Raw genomic sequence first — 19927 nt, 5'->3', positions numbered from 1 at the left:
CTTCCTGCTCACGGTTCGTGTTTGGATTTGGCGTTCCGCCTCGCTCGCGCGGTTGTGGCTCATCCGCGCCTCTTTCGAGGGGACTCTGGGGCGTAGAGTGCGCTGGCAGCCGTGCCTCAGCGTACCACGAGGAGGAAGGCATGCGTCGATCTCTGCAGTTTGGGTCTGGCGCCCTTTCTTCCTCTCTTCTTCGCCGTCGAGGCCATTTCTTTTGTTTTCTCGTCACCATGACGGAGCGCTGGGTGTCGCAGAAGAAGCACTACTGCGAGGTGTGCAGAACGTGGCTCAGCGGCCACACGATGGTGAGGAGAAGCTTCCGAATCTGCTGCCTGCTGCACACTCTCATGCAGATAGGCCGAGTAAAAACAGATGTATAGAAAAGTAGATCGATAAACGGGAGAAAGTCGATACATGGAGATATAGATGCGAACGCCGAGGTGGCTCTATATGGCCGTATGTTAGTGCCCCTGTGCCGCTCTGTGTCGCGGGTGAACAGCCATTTCCGCCTTCGATGCGGAGATGAGCACGCACACTGGGGGCTGCAGATGCCTCCCTCCGTGTCAGCGGGGCCTGTCTCTTCTCTTTCGTGGGCGTTGAGGCGTGCGCGATACCGGTCTTGCTCGCGCTTTCCCTCCCTGGCCGCAGACGCCGCTCGCGTCCCCTGTTGTTTCCCCGCTCCGCGCGTGCCTTCTCTGTCGCCGCGTTCCTCTCGCCGGCCTCCGCCGCTCAACTTTGTTCGGTTTCTCGGTGGATTCTCGCTAGCGACCCGCTGTCGCGGCGCGGCGCCCACGCTTTGCTCACTTCGCTCTGTGGTGGTGTGTGTGTCTGTGTGTTGGCTTCGCTTGCTCAGAACGTGAAGCGCCACGAGCTCTCGGAGCGTCATCTACAGAATATGCAAGAGATGATCAAGGGCATGAAGCACCGGGAGAAGGAGCGGATGGCTAACGAACGCCTGGAGCACGAAGAAATCGCGCGGGTCGAGGCCGCCGCGGCTGCAGCGATGCGGCGCGATGAGCAGGCGCATGCGAGTGCCGGCGGCTGCCACCCGCACTCGCATGCGCCGGCGTCGGCTCCGCGGCCACAAGGCGAAGCCTCGTCGGCGCCCGCTGCCGCGCCGCCCGTCGCCGCTCACTGGGGCGTCTGGTCGATGCTTGTCGACGCGGCCTCGGGCCTGCCCTATTTCTTCAACTCGCAGACACAGCAGTCGACCTGGACGCCCCCGCCAGGCTTTCCGCTCCCGCCGCTGCCTGGCGCGCCGCTGCTGCGGGCAGGCGCCCCAACGGCGCCGGGGGCGGCGGACATACCCCGGCGCAGACGCAGGGCAGAGACGGCGGCGTCGCGGCGCCCAGGCCCAAGTTGAAGATCGTGGCGATCAAGAAGGCGCGCCAGGCGCAAGGCGCGGGTGCCGCGAGCGAAAAGACTGAGGCGGAGACTGGCGCGAGGCCGCCGAAAGCCGAGCGAGCGTCGTCCGCGGAGTCGCAACAATCTCTGCTCGCCGCGCCCATCAAGACTGAGGCACCCGAGGCGGCGCCTTCGGCCTCCTCTTCTTTTCCGGTCAACGGTCCCGGAGGCGTGGGGAGCGGAACCTCCGCTGACGCGCCGCACGTTAAAAGCGTGAAAGGCGAGGCGCATCCCGCCGGCCCGCCTTCGAGCGGATCTCCTTCTCCTGCTCTCGCGCGCTCCGCGTGCGACGCCGCGGCCTCCTCGTCTGCGCCTGCCTCTTCCTCTGCCCCTGCCTCGCCGGCTGAGTGGGCGAGCGCGGCGGAGGCGTCCTTCCAGCCCTCAGCGCAGTTCGAGGGCATGCGCGCCGGGTACGTCTTCAGGAACGGTCCGCGAGGGTTGGGCTACTACGCGGATGCAGCGTTTGCCGAAGGCCTCACGGGCGCCGCCGCGTGCAGCGAACTGCTGGGCGCGCGACGCCGCGCCGAGCCTCCGGCGCTGCCTGACGTGTGGGCGAGCAGCCCCGGCGCCCAGGGGCCTCCGCGGGGAGGGGGTGGCGGGGGCGGCGGAGACAGGAAGCGCAGCGGACGCGCGACGAGCGAAGCCTGGCGCCGGAAGTTCATGAAGATCGACGGCGCCGCTTCCGCGGAGACCGAGGCCGACGCCCCAGCGGAGACACCGGCTGCCGTTGGGGGGACAGAGCCCGCGCCCAGAGAACCCGCGGAGCGCGAGGGCGAGGCCGCGGCGCGGGCGGCGGCCGAGAAGGCGGCAATAGGGCCGCAGATCGGCGAGTGGGAAGAAGTGAAGGCAGGCGAGTACAGCGGCTTCGGAAGCTGCGCCCGGCTCGAGGAAGAGGAGGAAGAAGACAGCCAACCCGTCACAGAAGGTGAGCAAAGGCGCAACCTCGTCCAGCGCCCAGAACGAGGCGGAAAGCGGGGAAGGCACGGAGAGCGGAGCACGCAGATTCTACACAGCAAACGACAAAAGAGGGCCGTCGTAGCGGCCAAACACAATGTACGCTTGTATAGACAGGCTTGAATACCTACGCACTTGCATCTATCTATCTGTATATCTGTATACTCATGTGTGTATATGTATATAGGTAGACATATAAATGCAGACAAGCTATATAGACAAGCTATATGCACATATGTTCATAGCTTGTCTGCATTTCTGTGCGTGCGCCCGCGATCCATGTTGAGTGCGCGCCCGGGGCGCTGTGGACATGTCTGTCATCGCTCTTTTTTTTCTGCAGCGGAGTATTTGAAGGACTTACGCTGGGATATTGCCAGTCACGGGAATCTGCACCGCGACGACTTGGAGCCGCTCCAGAAACCGACCTACCGGCCTATGGTCAGTTCACGTTCCAGAAATAAAACCTCCGGGTCTTTTCGGGCCTCAGCGCTCCCGACCCCTAGGTCTGGTCTCGCTATAACGTTGCACACGTGGCGCTGCGCAGACAGCCGGAGACGAATGCGCGCGATCTGCAGTTAACCGTGTATCTGCATCATCAAGAAATCTGAGAGCATCTCTTTTGCTGTGAGGGGTGCAATATGCAGGCGGCGGAGGAGACCGGCGACGGCAGCGCGGCGCCCGTGGCGTTCAGGAGAGCAAAGAAAATCAAAGTATCAGGTCTCCGAAAGCTCACTGCAGACTAGGCGCAGGGTTTCTGGTGTCTGTGCTGGAGCTGCATGGGGCAACGGCGACGTTCGCCGCTGCGGCTGGCGCCTCGAGTCTGGGTTCGCGGCAGGATTCCGGAACTGAATCCCGGATCTCTCATTTCGTCAATTCTTTCAGCTTTTGAATTCTTCTTATCTCCCGATGCCTGCCTCACCCCTGAGGGCGGCCGCGACGCAAAGTCAGTATGTGCGTCGCCCGCGTTCTGTAACGGGCCTCCAGCGTTCCTGCGTTTCCATATGCGGTTTGACGGTTTCTCACTACTAAGAGCCCTGTGTAGCAGCCTGCGGGTCGTCTTCTCTACAGAATCCTCACGCTCACGACCCACGACTCACCCTAGCGGCTCTACAGGCATTTTTCTGTCATCAGGCTAGCTGCGTGGCGAGAGACGCGGAAGCGTTTCTTTGTGTGTGGTCGTGGAGCGCCGGTTCGGCCGCACGTTTTCCGCTTTTTCAAGCGCCAAACTATGGTGCCGATGCCGCCCACGCGCGGGTGGGAGCCGCTGGAGCATGCAGGCGGTTTTGTTTCAGTTTTGAACGCCAAAACCTTCGTAGTGCGGGGGCGTGTTTCACAAACGAGGGAGTCTTACGGAAAGAGGTGTTTAGTGCCAGCGGTTCAGGACCCGCACGGTAACGACTTGCGAGTGCGTTCCTTCGCCTTCCCTGTCGCCGCCCCCAGCCACGCTCTGCCCTGCCAGGTGCATCTGGGTTCCACAGGCACGAAAACCACTTTTTTAAACTTCGTTTCGAAAACCGTGGCGACGACACACAGGGCGCAGGCCCGCAAATGGACGCACGCAGGGTGTCAGTTGCCGGAGAATGTACTCGCACTGAACAGAAACTACCTTCTAAAAAACGCATTTTCCCTGTAGTACATTCGACTGCACTGGGTGAGAATAATGCCACAGTGTCCGCGGCGGATCGCACACGAGAAAATGCCGCGGTAACCTTGCGTCGGCTCCCGGGTGCGACCAGAAAATAAGAAAGTAAGACGGCTGGTAAGTCCAGCAGGCCTCGAAGCCTCTCGGGAGCTCCGCAGGACAGCCCCTTCACTCTTCAAACCCACGCAAACGCCGCCCGCTAGCGTCGCCGTGCTCCGGCACGCGTTCCCGCTAGAAAATGGCACGCAAAACACATTAATGGCGCTCGAGTTCACAGCCACGAGGCGCGACCAGACGGCGTCGCGCGTCTTCGGAGCGATTCTCAGTCCCTCCGCGTCCGTCCTCTTGCATACGCTCGCCGTCCATGCCTGTCGCCGTCGTGCAAATGTGTGTACGCACACGAACAGAATGTTCAAAAACCGACTGGCTCGAGCGCGAGTCCACCATCTACCAGCGCGTTTGCGGACTCGGAGCTCGTCGCACGCCCGTAGGGCAGCGAGGCACAGCCGCGACGCCGAAGAAAGTTGCGTAAAAAGTGACCCGTGGCACCACGCCAACACTCGAGGCCTTCATCGCGTCAGGTGGGATCGCGTCTACCAGCAGAGGCGAGCCATATTCTGGAGGATAATCTTGCATCTGTCTCCAAAGTGTTTGCAGGAGTGGGTAAGCCTGTTGCGTCTGAGGAACTCAGAGGCCGCGATGATGTCGACTTCGTCTTCATCCTCAACGACGATGAGTCTTGGGCGTCGCCTGCCCTGGAATTCGCATTCCTCTTCTTTATCCTCCATCATGCTGAACGACGTGCGCGGCGTCTTCTCTTCTGGAAAGGACAGCGTGCGAGAGAAATTGCCGTCCGGTGAAGCCGCGGCCGCCGCTCGAGCGGCTTCAATAGCGAGGAATGCAAAGGACTTCTTCACCGGGGTTGCAGGAGCTTTCGCTGGCGCTTCCGACCCGTTGTCGTCGGGCGCCATCAGCAAGCTCTTGAGCGTCGCGCCAGAGAGGAAAGTTTGCGAATTGAAGTTTTTCTTCGCGTCGCGTTGCAGCTTCAGCAGATCTTGTGCCGTCAGCGTAGGCGGAATCCCCTCCTAAAAACGCCGGTTTTGAACACAAATACACACACATGAGCGGCGAAAGCGAAAACTCGACGGGTACAATGCTGCTGCTGTTCGATGTGCATCAACAGGACCCATGTAAAAAATTCGCACTGCCTACAGCCACACGCGTCCCTCTCTACACCATTCCAACGTGACAAGTTTCGTCATTCACTTACCTTGAGCATTTTCTGCCTTTGTTCGTCGGCGGGCAGGAGAGCGGGAACAGAGGCGAATCTAGACAGCACTCGCACTGGCGTTGAGTTTGTGGGCGCGGGCGATTTCGGGGGCTTGGGTGCCTCTTTGGGAGTATGGGGATGCGGCGGCGCGTCCACGGATTCCTCATTTTCGGCAAGCGACATGGCTACCGCGGCAGCGTCCTCCATAAACATGCTCATCCCGCTGGTCATTCGGCTGCTGTCGCCTGTGACTTGCCGCACGACGCCGAGTCGGAGGAAGGCCGCGGGCGAGTGCAAATCCATGCCGGAGTCGCTAGGTTGGCGACTTGCCAGGGGCAACTGGCTGCTGGTGCTGTCTCGCCTTGTCAGCCGATGACTGGAGAAGCACTGGACGCTTGCGCTTCTTCTGCCAAGCGTTTTGCCGAGCGGCGTGACTGAAAGCGCAACCGTGGAGGCGGATGCCTCGCTGCTGCCGCTGAAGCTGCTCGAGGAGCGTGTAGTTCCGCTGACCTGTCTGTCGGCCTGCTCGTTGGCTCCGAAGTTGCAAACCGACGCGCGGCGCCCAAGGCTCTTTCCCGACGATGCCACAGCGGATGCTGTGTTTTGCTGCACCTTTGCGTTTTGCGGTTGGAAGCCCGAGCGCAGCGTCGGCAGCATCGCCGATGTGGTGCGGCTAAGCGGTTTCCTGCCGTCCTGTTTCCCGAGAATGGCGGAGATACTCTTTTCCCGTTGGAAAATCGCCACTTCGCCGCCAGACCTCTCCTGACTCGTGAGCGCAATCACACACGAAGTTTCGCGGCTCTGCGCCACCGACTTCGTCTCCGGTCTGTCACCGAGGGAGCTGCGCGCCGTTTCCGCGCCAGAGAGGCTGACGGCGCGGGAGGAGTTCGCGGATGCAGTCACGCTTTTGGGGAAGGCGCTCGGCGGGTCGTCGAGTGGAGAGATCTGCGGCGAGTACATGACAGATTCTTCCATATTTGCGCACTCGTCTGCAGCGATCGAGGCTGCATGGGCAGCCGCGACAGCCGCCTGCGCCGCGCGCAGTGCGGCATTCGCCGCGGCTTCAGCCACGGTCGCCGGCGTGCGCGGAGTCGATTGGATGGAGTAAAAGCGCGAGTTCGAGCTGCTTTGCTGAGCAAGCGTCGCCACTACAGAGGAGGACGCACCTTGGAAACGGTAAGTGTCGAGTTCTCTCGACGGCGTGAGGGAACGCCGGCGAGATGGCGGACCCATGCCTGAGGCGGGCGCGATAGGGGCGACGAGCGCCATGGTGATGGAATTCCCGAAGGAAGCAGTAGAGACAGGACGTCCTCCGCAAAGGTGCGTGCAGGCAGGTAGAAAAAGGAGTCGAAAAGGAAGTATTCGACGCCCAGAAAACAGGGCGCGGCGGCTTCACAGCTGCCAAGCTGACAACCGAATGCCTCGGCGAGTAGTGCACGCGTTTCCACTGACCACGCCGAGGCTAGCTAGCCATACTGGCGCGTGTCTGGCGTCTAGGGAAGAAGACAAGAGCAGAGGCGCGCGGAAGGGATGCAGAACGCGACAGGAAACGGAAAAAATCGGCAGAAAGCGTGTCCAGAGCTTTCCCGCTTGAATCGGAACAGAGGAAGTCGAGTGGTCTCTGTTTCTAAGCAGAAACAAACGCGGCTGGGAAGCCGAAACTCTGCAAGACGAGTCTCGGCGCTCGGAGGCGAGCAACCCGCAGACAATATCGACGCAAGTCATCGAACGCTCGGGAGAGGAAGGGCGGCGGAATGGCGGCGCCTCCCACGGCGCATCATTCTGTTACGGCAAAAAGCGCGGCGAGGGGACTGCCAAATGGAGCAGCGACCTTTTCCACGAAGCGAAAAAAGATGGAGGGCATTCGCAGGCGCTGACGACGAGCGATCTGAGGAAAGGCACGTCGACTGCGGGGTTGGCTGAAAACTGGCTCCAAGCTCTGTCGCGGTGCGAGCAAGTCCGCAGCAAAGCATCAGCAGTGTCTCAAAGAACAAAAGACCGGCACGAGTCCGGCGTCGCACGACCGTCCATTCATTCGCGGTCGGTGCCTGCCGCTGGGTTTGCCTTCCAGACCTCCAGTACAATTGAGAACTTGCGGTCGTCAAACATTCGAGTCGGCGTCGAAAACCTGCCGCCGCATGAGCGGCGACTTCGCCTGTCTGGTTGCAGAGTTTGTCTTTGGAAATGTGTGTTCACGGAGGCAACCGGACCGCGGAAGGCAATATACGCGGCAGCAAACACGTTGCGGGTTTCCACCTCAGTGTAGGACTCAACAAGTTTGGGAACTCATTTTTTCAAATCCAGCTGGTAGCGGAAGGTACAGATGAGTCTGCATACACCCAGCGCGGGCAGTTATTTCCGTGTAGTGTTGCTATCGAGAGACAAGTCTCGTCCTGAAAACCCCGTCGTTGCGGCAAAGAGTCACGCCTTCCCACCGGACGTACCGGGGACCGTGTAGGAGCGATTCAAATGTCGCAACGTGCCTAGCGTCGTGCTGAAGTGATAGGTAACCTCTAGACTCGCCGGCTGTCTACCGGATCCGCGGTACTAGGGCAGCTGAATCACGTATGTATTATTCGTAGGAAATCCCCTTCGGCAAACAGTGCCGGTAGTAGGAAATGCTCAATCACTGCTCGAGAATTGTGCGGCAACGATCGTATGCAGTTTTGTGCATACACAACGCCTATGGCACTACAGGCAGTTTGCTAGAAAAAAGGGGCGTTTTTTAACTCCAAAACTAGAGCGAACGCTCCGTTTAGCGGATTTTCTTCCAGAGGACAGATGTGAAGAGGGTTTTCCACGGCATTCGGAAAAAAGTCGAACTCCGATGGAGGACGTCACACCGCTCGCCAAAACCAGAAAATAGCGGAAAGCGGTGCGGAGGAGGCTGTTAGGCAACAGAAGAAAGATGGAAAGGATGGTGGTGCATGCTGCAGTGTGTGCATCACGCTCCGAGTTTCCGTTTCTTCTTGGACCGCGCCTCGTCAGCGTCTTTGACGAAGTCGCCGAAAACGTTCTCGAAAGCCAACGGACTCTCTTCGATGAGCGATTTCTCCAGGCGCTCCTGGGCAAGCAGAAGCGAAAAACACCAAAAGAGAACCCGTGGTCGCTCTGAGTTTCCCATTCCGCGGAGACGTGTACGGCTCCACTCGATTCAAAAAAAAGCGTGTCCTCAGAAACGCAAGCTGACCGCCCAACAGTATACTGCTGCTTCCTACGGCGAACCCACGCGCCAGCAGAACGACGTGTCGCGGCATTCCCGTTCGCGACCTGCGAAAGACTTTTCACTCGCGTCAAACTCCCATCTCGACCTACACTGCGCTTCTCCTTAGCCATGACGCGTTGCGCGTACGTCTGCGCACGAGCCACGCGTTGGAGCGCGGCGAGCTGAGAAGAGACAAGCAAGAAAGACGACCTCTGGAATCGGATCTCCGCGAGTGAATTCGAAGCGTTACGTCGCACAAAAGTGCGAGATTAGGCTCGCCGCACACCCGGCGCCGCGATCTCGACGCCCTCCCCTCCGGCTTGAGCGGCAAAGCACGCCTCAGGAGTCGCGTGCGCTGCCCGAGGAGAGAGTCTACGTGCCGCGTGTGGCTAGCGATACGTGGGACGAATGCAGCTCCAGTCGACGGCAACGGCTCAAATAGTAGAGATCCGCCCGGAGCTCGCGCGCCCTCTGCCTCCACTAGGTGACCCCCGCGACGCCTGACCCAGTTGTTTCCCCCCCCAACCCCCCGGTGATGAATCTCTTCAGCCGCCCGTCGCTCAATCCGCATTGTGGCGCAGCGCTGCTCCCCGAACGACGTACGTCTCTTGAGCAGACGTAGTGTTTGTTGCTCCAGAGCGTCTTTCCGCTGAACGCGCCGTCCAGGATCTTTACAACCTCGAGGACGCACCGCGGCCCTGAAAAGGGGCGCAGCAGGAACTCCACATCGCTCGTCAAGCGTGACCCGTGGCGCCTTGCCTAGTGGAGCGTGCATGCGCCGACCCACGCCACTGCCAAGTCACTACAAAAACGGAAGCTAGACTGCCGTTCCTCGAAAAGCGCCCTAGAGCAATGCCAAGAATCGCTTTAATGTTACAGCAGATACATAGTGTCCCCCGAGTACCCAAGGTACTACACAGGGTATTGGAGAAAGGAGATCAGTCATAACTGGTGCACGCACGCGGAGATTCGGCAGCCGAATGAGGCCCCCGACACCAAAAATGAAGAATTTCACGTCACTCTGAACCACCCTTTTTTGAATTAACTGAACAACGTCCGGCCGACTAGCCGCCCGCGACATCCGCGCCACGGACGTGCGGGCAAATGCGCATCTGAGTCAGTCAGCCTCTCCAAAGGAAGGGGTGAGAGGTTGGACAAACGACAGGCACCTACCAATTTCAATGAACGTTTGCCGATCCGGCTTATCCGCGTCGCCGCCATCACCTCCCACCAGAGGCGCAATCTGCAAGCGAGATGCAGCCACGCAGGCGCACGCCGTCATACAAGTTGAAAGCGCATCGAGTATCTTCAGGTATATACCCCATGGACATATATAGATGTGCATGCGTTTCGAAGACGCATTTGACGCTACGCCTTGAAAAGCGCGGAGAGTCAGGCTTCGAGGAATCTCTCGCAGACGTTTCCTGCACGGTATTTCTGCAGGCTCCCGCCTCGCGACGCCGCGCCACACACAGAGGCACCAGCCGCAGCTGCAGCCCGCGGCAGCATGCGTTGGCGCAGCAGTGCGAGCCGGGAAGCTGAAGCAGACCGTCGGTGGGCGTGCGAGAGTCAGAAGGCCACCGTGGAGAGAGGCGTACCTGATAATGGCGGAACCAGATGCGGTTGCCGTCGAACTTGTAGAAGGCGAACGCGTGATCAAAGAACGGCTTCGCCTTGGGGTGGTTTCGCGGCGTTCCAAAGACCTGAACGAGAGACAGGCAAACAGACAAGCGGCCACAGCGTCTCCTCAGTCTCCTTCACGCGAAAAGAAGAAAAGCACGCTCGAGACCGCCATCCCTCCCCTCCCCCTCCCGCATGCGTCTCCTACCTGAATGAACAGCTCCTTCAACAGCGCGAGGTGAGGCGGCGCTGGAGAGTGCTCGGAGCCGAACTCGGGGCTGAAAAGCAGCAGCGGGCGCGAGTGAAGCAGACAGTTTCCCGTCATCTTCATCTCTGCCAGCGTGTGAACTGCAGACAAGACACAAAAAACCGCAGCTGGCCCCCTATGGGCATACACACTCCTTTCATACGCTTTCATGCATATACAGACACGTAAGTGTGTGTGTGCATGCATACGGAGGCGTGAGGCAGGTGAAACAGACGAGGCGCATCTACTATTTAGAGAGGAGAGTGAGGCGCAGCTACGCCTTTTTTCCCTCGGGTTCACGCTCTGTCACCCTGCGGTGACCCTCGCGCGCTTGTTGTCGCTCTCCCTGGCTCTCGGCGCCTTGCAAAGCTGGAAATCAAGACGAGGCTCCACGCAACCGCACGAAGACTTTCCCGAGGGAGCCCAGCAGCGTCTCAGTGGAGCCGAGAGAGCACGAAGCCTCTCCCGCCGCCGCAGCCGAGCTTCCGCCGCTCCACGGGTGCGGCACCGAGAGAGACTCACTGTTGAGGACGCGGAAGATGACCGTCGGACCGTGAGGGATCTTTGACACATGCAACAGAAGGTCGCGCTTTCGGCTCTCGAAGTAGAGAACGTTGTTACATCTGAACAAAAATCACCCACGCGCGCCGCAGTTTAAACCCGAAACTGCTGGCCCAACACGAGCCACGCAGAAAATCTGTAAGCATATATATGTCAAAACTCTACCAAGGTACGTACTAGCAAAGTTTGTAACTGAGAACGTTTGTGTTTGCTGTAGACGACTGTCTACGGCAAACACAGACGTTCTCAGGCGGACATATTCACACATGCGTAAATGAAGGGTAGCTGTACGTACGTGTGCATCTATGTATGTATGTATGTGTATGTATGTATGTATGTAGGGAGTAAAAACTATGCGACTGGAGGAAACAACTCATGAGGATGTACGCATGTATGCTGGTAGTCGCATGTGAAACTGGCATTCCCGCAGCTCCTGCGCAGAGACGTGTTCAAAAAGCTCCATGGCTTCGACCCAGCCCCGGGACGGAAGGGAACTTACGATCTCAGCTGCGCCAGCTCGCTGATGTCCTTCATTGTCTGCTTCCTCTCCCACTTGGACTGCGAAACAGAAAGACACACACTAGGAGAAGGCATGCAAACCGACATCTTCTGCCCCTCAAGTCCCGCGCGGAGAACATCGTTATCTCTCGAAAGCCTCGCCGTGCGTACGAGGCACCGCTTCTCTCAGAGAGCGGCGCGCAGTATTCCTGCTCTCAAAAAAAATAAATGAAACACCCGCGCGAGGTGGCCGCAAAGACACGAACTCGACGCAATTCAAGAAAGACACCCCGGGAGGACGGGTCCCTCCTCGCCTGGAGCGCTTGCTCGGTCCGCCTTCGCAGGATCTCAGCCGCCTCTCAAGTAGGTTTACAGTCCAGACAGCGCGGCGAGGCGGCACGTTTCGGAGAAAAACGCGAGAGGATCTCGCGTCGTGTGCGGCCTGGGCTTTTGGGACTCTCCCGTCTCAGCACGAAGACCTACCAGAGGCATCGGGACTCAAAGAAAGCGGAGACGTGGGCGTCCGCATCGCTTACCTCGGCCTTGTGATGAGGAAGAAGCTTCTTGAAGTCCTCCATTAGGTGTCTCTGAAGAAAAGTCACGCCTCGGCTCCCCAGAACCAGCACGCGCTGGCGGTTTACCCATCGTTTTTCTTTCCGAAGGTAGTGCGCCTCGGCGAGAAGGTAAGGATCGGCTTCCGCAGCGGCCGCAGGATCTTCTCCTTTTGACGCCTCAGCGTCGGCTTCGCCGTCCTCTTCACCTTCTTCGTCCTCTTCTGCAGACGAAGTCGGCGCCGGCTCGCTCCGCTTCTGAGGTTTCACTGCACGGAGAGAAGACGAAAGAGCGTCTTCTTCATCTTCCTCTTCTTCCTCACCTTCATCTTCCTCCTCATCTTCCTCCTCTTCGACCTCTGCGTCCTCCTCTTCGACCTCTGCGTCCTCCTCTTCGACCTCTGCGTCCTCCTCTTCGACCTCTGCGTCCTCCTCTTCGACCTCTGCGTCCTCCTCTTCGACCTCTGCGTCCTCCTCTTCGACCTCTGCGTCCTCCTCTTCTTCTTCCCCCTCGTCTTCCTCCTCTTCTTCTTCCATTTTCTTCTGAGTTCCGCTGCGCGGTTTTCTCTCCTGTAGAGCGTGCGCTCCCTTTGCGGCGGAGCTCGGTCTCTTCCCGTTTGACTTCGCCATCATGGAAGAAGACGCGGTAGACGAAGAAACGGACTTGATTTTCTGTAGCCCAGCAGTCTTCTGCAGCTTCTTGCCGGCTTGTCTGGCCAAGGCTGCCTGCTCTTTCGAAGCCTGGCGCTTCTTCAGCTCGTTCTTCCCGTCCGGCGCCGCATCCTCCGACCGCGCGGAGGCACCTGGCGCGTGTCTCCTCGCCGCCTGAGGCTTCTTGCCTGCCCCCATGGTGTGTGCGGAGCGAAGGCTACGCGCGAGAGGCTGGAGGGACGGGTCGCCGAAGAAGACAAACGAAACAACAGAGGAACGCTGAGTGAAGTGGAGTCCTGCAAAAGAAACGCGGAGTCGCGCCAGCGAGTCACGTAGAACAGTGGTGCAGGCGGAGCCGCAGGAGCGCCAGCAAAGAAGGGGAAGAGCACTCGAGGAAAAGAGCACGCACTGGAAAGCCAGGGAAGGACTGGGAGAAGGGAATTTCACTAGCCCCGAGATTTCTCTGGAAATGGCTGAAGGGCTAGGCGCGACGGCGAGACAAAGAAGACGAGGGACGAGGCAGCGACTGTCGCTCACAGGACGCTGAGAAGATTCGGAGTAGAAAAAGAAGTCACACATACAAGGAAAGAGAAAAGAGAGAAGTTAAAGGACGGCCTCGGAACTCAAATGTATTGCAAAACTAGCCCCACAACAGAACAAGCAAAGTCGCGAAAAGGACATGAGGCACTGCATGCGGATTCCGTTCCGCCGGGTCTTTCTCAATTGCCTCGAGATTCTTTTCCTCACAAACCGGGATTGGCATGTTTTCATCATGTCAGTGCCAGTGTTCTCTGTTAGAGACAGGACTGCTGCTTTCTCCCCGTAGGGCCTCTGCCTCCTTACACCTCGAGCTTCGCTGAGCAAATATGCATCGACGGGACACGAGCTCTTCGATTCTTTCTAGGGGAGCAGGCAGCAGCCGCTCCTCCTCAACTCGAAACTCGCGCAAAGTCCGGGCGGCTTCGCACTTCAGCGTTACGGGTTTTGCCAGCTTTCGAATTGCTGCTCACGAGAGCGCTTCTCGCGGGAGCTGGCCTCTCGCGGCCTTGAGTTGTGCGTCGTCTCTGTCTTCGCAAACTGTAGACCGTAGCGTAGCAGACTGGCGGTGCTCCCTCCTACGATTGCTAGGCTTGAGGCACGAAGCGGCTGTCTGGTTTCACGTGGCGTTCGTTACGAAATTGACTGACGGTCTGAACAGAAGCTCAATACACCGGTAGACCGGAAAGAGCCAGGCAGCTGCCTCTTCGACTTCAGTGGCTCAGAGTAGCCGCTTTCTCAAAACTATGGCTTCCACAAACAACACAGGGCCCGCTCTGGCGGCCAAGTTTTCCAGTGACCGCGAGTTCGTTCAGGACCGACTCGCCGTCGACACAACCGTGAATTCACTGGGGGTCAGCTTGCCATCCACGCTGCAAAGAGCCTGACACAATCAAGAGTGTATTCACGAGTGGGCGCCTGCCATGCATCCCTCAATCATCCGGCACTCGAAGAATCTCACAGCGTGTCTGAACTGGAAAGGCGCACACACAGCGGCAGTCGCCTGTCTATCGTGCGTGGAGGCATCACTCTTAGGTGCCCTGCGCCGCGTGTTCGAAGCGAGCAAGAGACAGGACAGTCTGCAGCAGCAACGCGTCGGGGAGCGTGTCTAGGGTTGAACCGCAAACATGAGCAATGTCTATCCGTTTTCTGCTTCATGAGCACCTTCCGGAAAGGTCCAGGTCTTGCTAGCGTCATGCGTTGCACGCGATAAGGTTGTCGGCAACACAGAAACACCGCGCGAGGAGCGACGTGGGTAGCGAGTGTAACGCTCTCCGCCGTTCCCCGTGCTGCAGACTGTGCGCCGAAATGAACCATCTTTCTCTGGTCTGCTGACACAAGTTTCGGAGGTTGGCGAGCCATCGGTGTCCGGCGTGTTTCGGATGGTCAAAATACAACGGAAGAAATCGTGACAAGCAACAGACAGAATCCATGACGGCTTTGCCGGGCTCATAGTCCCGTACGCATGGCTTCAATGCACACACACCTATATACGAATGCTGGAAACCCGGAAAACCAGGTCCTTTCTCCATTCATGCTCGGCACAAAGCGAGACCCACGAGCCGAGCGGTTCTTTCCACCCCAAGCGTAGGAGATAGGATGGAGAAGGACCAGATCGCCTTCAGCAAACACAGCCTTGAGGAAGAATGCGCGTTCTCGAGACCCGCGTCTGGACTGTTTACGCGACTTACCCCTACACTGCATCGCACGTACATCTATACAGCCTTCCTGAAACGCGGAAGCGAAGCGAACACGCGGCGCAACGTGTGTGCCTCGGGGAGGACAGACACCCCCGTCACCACGTGCTTCGCGTCCGCTCGATCGCGGCGACAGCGAAAACCGCGAGCTTTCCATCAGCCTCGGGTCTGCGAAATCTGATCTTTCAACAAGCCAGAAGACGTTTCGAGCAGAAGCTACAGCTTGTGCGACATCTCTTGAGTTCTGTCTACACGCACAGCTCCGGTGTACCCGCTAATAAAACGCTATGTCCGTTTGTGCTTCACGGCGGCCTATTCCGCGTTTTGTGACGCTTCCTCTGTCGAGGCGGATAGCTCTGTTTTCCAAATCAGTCGCTCTGTGGCTCTGCAGCAGCTTGAGTCGAGAAATGGAGAGACTCCGGGAGACTTCCGCCGCGCCGCGCCTCCTCGGCAGCGCGGACTTTCCAGTATTTGTGCGGGACTTCGCGAACGTCTGGCGCCTGCGCGAGGTGCTTCAAATAAATCCCAAGAAGGAGGAGCTCCGCGTCGCTGTCTCGCTTCTCCCTTCTGCCGCGGGAAAAAAAGACAAGGCACGCATGAAGACGCCCAAGGCTAGGAGCAAGGCAAAGGCACATAGAGCAGAACCCGAGACGCGCCGCGAAGAAAGCGAGAAAGAAAAAGGGAACGGTTGAGCACAGAGGACGAAGCAGTCACTCAAACAGTCAGGTACCGAAAAAAAGGCGGAAGTTTCGAGACGGCAGCAAAGCTTCAACGCGTGGGCACTTCGCCTGCGAGGCGCCGTGAACTGACGCGTGCGCAAAGATGAATACCTGATCGTCGCGCGGACGACGAACCCAGAGGGATACTGAGGACGTGAACGATACAGCTTTTCACAGCTGAGAAAATCCAGATACAAAGAGAGCCGTTACCTGCGCAGACAGACAGTCCACCTCGCTGCGTCCGGAGAAAAACACGTAACCGTGTGGAAAGAGAGGCTCATGTGAGGGCGCCTGCTCGGAGACACCCCGCAGGAGCGGCCTGCAACTTACTTGTACGCAGAGACTTTGATTCCATTCTTCGGGTTGAAAACAAAATTCCTAGATAGATCGTCCACGTGGACTGTGTTGCTCGCGCTCCAGAACCCAGGAAACTTGCGCCAAATCAACTCGAGAGCCTTAACCTGAAACTCCCGCACGCACGAGCATCGGAGCGCCCTCACGCACACTCGAGGACGCACATTTCCGCACATGTATATAAAACTACATAGAAAAATGCGAATGTATCATACGCAAGCATGCTCACATGTATACGGATGTGCATGCATCTGCATGAACACGCTTGTCTGCACAAAATACGAGACGAAAGAGCGTGGAGCGTCTTCGTGTTGACTCGTGTGTATGCGGCACTGCTGGACGCGCTCGTAGCTATTTCGCTGGCGTTTCGCAGGATCACACAGACCCCTGCGTCGCGCGTCGCGAAGGCGCCAAACAGACCGGTGCTGCGCGTTTGAGAAGAGCGAGTTCAGCGAAAGAGGCAGCCCCCGCCCGGGAAAAGAGAGGACGCCGCTGACCTCGTGAGTCCGCAGCTCCCCGCCAGAGTCACGGGACGACCCTCTGCCTCTCTTCTTCTTCCTCCGCGAACACACGGTAAACATCGAGGATCTGAGACACACAGCGCATTCACACCGATGCGCCCGGCTCGAGGCAGCAGCCCGGGCGAGGCGCTGGCGGCGGGGCTGCGGCTGAAGCGCCAGTGTGTCCTTGTGAACGATTCTGTGGCTTTCCCGCTGCACGGGGCCCTCTCGACATCGTCATTCGACTTTCCGCGAACCCCTCTGCTTGGGGAGAAGGCCTGAGAAGCCGCGAGGAGCCAAGCCTGGGAGACCCCCGATAATCTCACCGGTCGAGGACGAAGCAGAGATGAAACTTGGAGGAAGTCAGGAAGCCGAGCTCCGTGCACTTCATTTCTACCCATTTCCAGTGCGTTTGACTCCAAACGGCGATGTCGTAGTCCTGAAACACGTCCTGCAAAGATTCACGGACAGATACACACAGCAGCCACGCACGGATCGTCTCGCGACGCGTCACGTGTACCTCCACACAAACACATATACACATGGGTATACAAATATATATACCAAATATATACACATATATATGCATATGCATATGGAAGCCCGCGCGCACGCTTTCTATGGCCACGACGTCTCGACTCTGCTTCTCTGCTGCTTCACGAAAGGCGTGTGGAGGGCGGCGCTGGGATCCACGCATGTGCGTCGTAGGAGGCGAACTGCGGCTTCAGTGGCAAGCGCAGGCGTCTGAGAGCGCCGAGACGGCAGGCTCGGACCGGAGACCGCGGCAGAATTTCGGGCGAAGAGACTTGCCTGCATGAACTGCTCTAGAAAGGGGCGCTTCAAGTCGTCTATACTGCCTGCCACTGCAGCGAAAGACAAGGAGACTCCTCACAGAAACACGCGGAGGTCTGCGAGCGTATGCGAGCCACCTTGAGAGCCGTGTGAGGCGGCTTCGATCTACGCCGACTGCGCAGGGCTCCCCTGTTCCATACGGATCTATACACGCAGCAACAGCTGGCAGTAACTAAGTCGCCGCAGCCCGGCAGCTCCTCCCGCGCGGTCTTCTCTCTGCAGGCCTCTGGGTGATGGACACGCGTTTCAGGGAGTCTCGCGCGTGGCGGACTTACGGGACTTGCAGTCAAAGAGCGTGTAGTCCAAGTCGAGGACGAGGAGCTTCTTGCCAGGCCTTGGCGGGTGCAGCAGGTGAATTTGTGTCCTCTCTATGGCGGTTTCGAGCCGCGAGAGATGCAGCGGCGTGCGCAGTTCGTCCTCCGTTAACACGTCCGCAGAGGCTGCAGCGAAGTCATCGAGAAGCTGAAAAGCGAAAGCCCGCCGCACACATTGGTGTGCATGCATGCAAGAGATGCCAAGAGGGGAGGAGAGACGAATGGCATCGAGGCCACGAGGCGCGCGAGACGGCAACCGCGCAGCCTCACTCGCGACGGGCTCCCAACCTCTGCTGGTGCGGGAGCGAGTGTGAGTGACAGCAGCGCTGCAAAGGGCCTCACCGCTTTCCGCCTCTGCACATGAGCCGCACACAAGCGCGCTTCCAACCGGCTTCCCCAAGGCTCTTCCACGCTAGTCGTGCTGCTAGACTCTTTTCGTTCTGGATCTTTCAGACACTTCACGAAAGAGTGTCTAAAGGAGCGGCCGGTAGAACTGAGTGGGCTGCTGGGAGCGCTGCTGCGCTGCGAACGTACTTTGTCGCCCTGGGCGAGAGCCGCGGCATGGGCCTGCGCCGCCGCGAGCAGCTGGGCGTCGGTGCTTCCAACCAGCATCATTTGCCGCTCTCGCTGGAAGCGAAGCGAAGTGAGAAGATCTGCGTCTCGCGCCGTGCCGCCCTTCGCGTTGGTGAACCCGAGAAGTTTCTGAAGGCCAGACAGCGCAAGAGAGCCCGTGTGCTGTTTAACCAAGAGCCGCGACGCGGAGACAGGCGACGGCAAATGGGCAACAGACAGAGTGCAGGCGTGTTCGGAGGCGAATCTACCAAGCAGCGAGTCTCTCACACGGGAGGGTGCGTGGAAGACCCGCCACCAGCAGGGCGAGAAAAAAGGACCGGCACCGCAGGGGTCTGCTGCCGCAGACCTCCATGTGCCGATCGAGATGAGTATAAGACTGTACTGTGACCGACACAACCTGTAAAGACGATAAGCAGGCATGCAAGGGACCCGCGCTGTGTCCGAGCTATGCAGCGGAGACCGAAACCTAACGACACAACGAGGCATGCGTCTCCGCCTCCCTCTGAGCGTCTGCAGCAGCAGGCACGCGCTTGGGAGACGACCAACTCGACGACAGACACATCGAGACAGAGATCCACAGAGACCATGGCAGGTACGAAAGCCACGAACAAGACGAAAGGGAAGGGCAGTGGAGACGAGAGTCGGTACCTGCTTGTCAGCTGGGACGGAGAGCTGTTGCTGCAGTCTCTCTTTGAAGTCTGCGACGGAAAAACACTCAAAGTCCGAAGGCGAGAGAGCGACGTCGTACAGCTTTCCGCACCATTTGACAACCAGGACGACTTGTTCTCCCTCAGGCTCTTCGTCGTCTTCCTCCTCTTCGGCGTCGTCGTCGTCCGCGGGCACAGCCAGGGCGGTCAACGGGGACGAGGAGGAAGAAGGGCTCGAGAGAGGGCGTTGAGACGACCCAAGCGGGAGGCCGCTCGGGGGCCTCGGACTGGAGGCAGCCTGAGTGGCTGCGGCGCTGTCGACTGCGGTCATGGTCGCGGCGCCAGCGGGCGTCTGGAGGTCTGGCTCGTCGCCTCCGCTGGACGAAGAGACGCAGGCGTCTTGAGCCCCACAGTCTTCTCTGACCCTTTCCCCCGCCTCTTCCTGGCGTTCCTTCATGGCGGACTTAAGAGCTGCGAGAGCCGGAGCGTCGCTCGGCGCTGCAGTGCCTCCCTCTGTGGCCTGAGGCGGACTCCTGGAGCCCAACGCGGTCGCGGTGTCCTCCGACTCCGACCCGCGCCCTGCACGCGTCCCGTCGAGAGCTGGCTTCAAGTGCTTGCGATGCGGAGAACCGGAGTCTTCCCTTCCTCTTATCCGCCCCGTCAGTGGACTCGCAGCGCTTCCCACAGAGACGAGCGCGGCAGCGCTCGTCTCTTCCTCTCGATTGTGCAGAAGGGCCTCGGGACCGTTGTCGTCGGAGGCAGCGCTGCTTCTTCGGGCGTCCACGCCAGTCCTTTGCCCTTCCTCAAAAACAACTCCCCGGCGGGCGTTGCCTTGCGAACCCCCTGCAGACGAGGAAAATGCGGGAAAGCCGGAGGCGTTGGAATTGCTGTCGAAACTGTCAGTCTGTGTGAGCGGAGCGGCAGATTCCTCGCTCGGAGACGACGCGCAGTTGGAGTCTTCTGACTGAGATTGGTCTTCTCTGTCCCGCGTCTCGGGAATCGTCATCCTTTGCGGGTAGGCGGCGAGCTTCGACCCTGTCCCCCCGGTCCCGGCCTCCAGCGAGCACACGAGCGATACGCAGAGGGGAGCTGAGCGGCTTCAGTGGTGGACGCGCATTTCGAGAATCGAGCTGC

The 19927-nt window shown here is 59.1% G+C and overlaps 4 protein-coding genes across 4 annotated transcripts; 1 reads left to right on the top strand and 3 right to left on the bottom strand.

The window, feature by feature from the left end:
- Nucleotides 1-227: 227 nt before the first annotated feature.
- On the top strand, nucleotides 228-3098 carry BESB_080060 (U1 zinc finger protein; the record flags this gene model as incomplete). Its single annotated transcript, XM_029366368.1, has 5 exons — nucleotides 228-302; nucleotides 851-1355; nucleotides 1454-2326; nucleotides 2696-2793; nucleotides 3000-3098. 5 exons carry the CDS (start codon nucleotides 228-230, stop codon nucleotides 3096-3098), a joined length of 1650 nt encoding a protein of 549 aa, XP_029217799.1.
- A 1492-nt stretch (nucleotides 3099-4590) lies between these two features.
- BESB_080050 (uncharacterized protein) lies at nucleotides 4591-6536 on the bottom strand (the record flags this gene model as incomplete). Its single annotated transcript, XM_029366367.1, has 2 exons — nucleotides 4591-5082; nucleotides 5268-6536. The coding sequence occupies 2 exons, from the start codon at nucleotides 6534-6536 to the stop codon at nucleotides 4591-4593; spliced, it is 1761 nt and encodes a 586-aa protein (XP_029217798.1).
- Nucleotides 6537-8211: 1675 nt separating this feature from the next.
- BESB_080040 (brix domain-containing protein) lies at nucleotides 8212-12798 on the bottom strand (the record flags this gene model as incomplete). The annotated part of the gene is made up of 9 exons (XM_029366366.1): nucleotides 8212-8331; nucleotides 8583-8654; nucleotides 9076-9170; nucleotides 9646-9715; nucleotides 10071-10175; nucleotides 10301-10440; nucleotides 10862-10962; nucleotides 11400-11458; nucleotides 11935-12798. 9 exons carry the CDS (start codon nucleotides 12796-12798, stop codon nucleotides 8212-8214), a joined length of 1626 nt encoding a protein of 541 aa, XP_029217797.1.
- A 2404-nt stretch (nucleotides 12799-15202) lies between these two features.
- On the bottom strand, nucleotides 15203-19799 carry BESB_080030 (HAD hydrolase, family IIID protein; the record flags this gene model as incomplete). The annotated part of the gene is made up of 8 exons (XM_029366365.1): nucleotides 15203-15401; nucleotides 15884-16014; nucleotides 16405-16495; nucleotides 16734-16858; nucleotides 17218-17270; nucleotides 17535-17721; nucleotides 18108-18275; nucleotides 18795-19799. 8 exons carry the CDS (start codon nucleotides 19797-19799, stop codon nucleotides 15203-15205), a joined length of 1959 nt encoding a protein of 652 aa, XP_029217796.1.
- Between the last annotated feature and the right edge of the window lie 128 nt (nucleotides 19800-19927).

This window comes from Besnoitia besnoiti, chromosome VII (genome assembly GCF_002563875.1).
Source record: "Besnoitia besnoiti strain Bb-Ger1 chromosome VII, whole genome shotgun sequence".
Lineage (NCBI taxonomy): Eukaryota > Apicomplexa > Conoidasida > Eucoccidiorida > Sarcocystidae > Besnoitia > Besnoitia besnoiti.
This window is presented reverse-complemented; position numbering and strand designations above follow the sequence as displayed.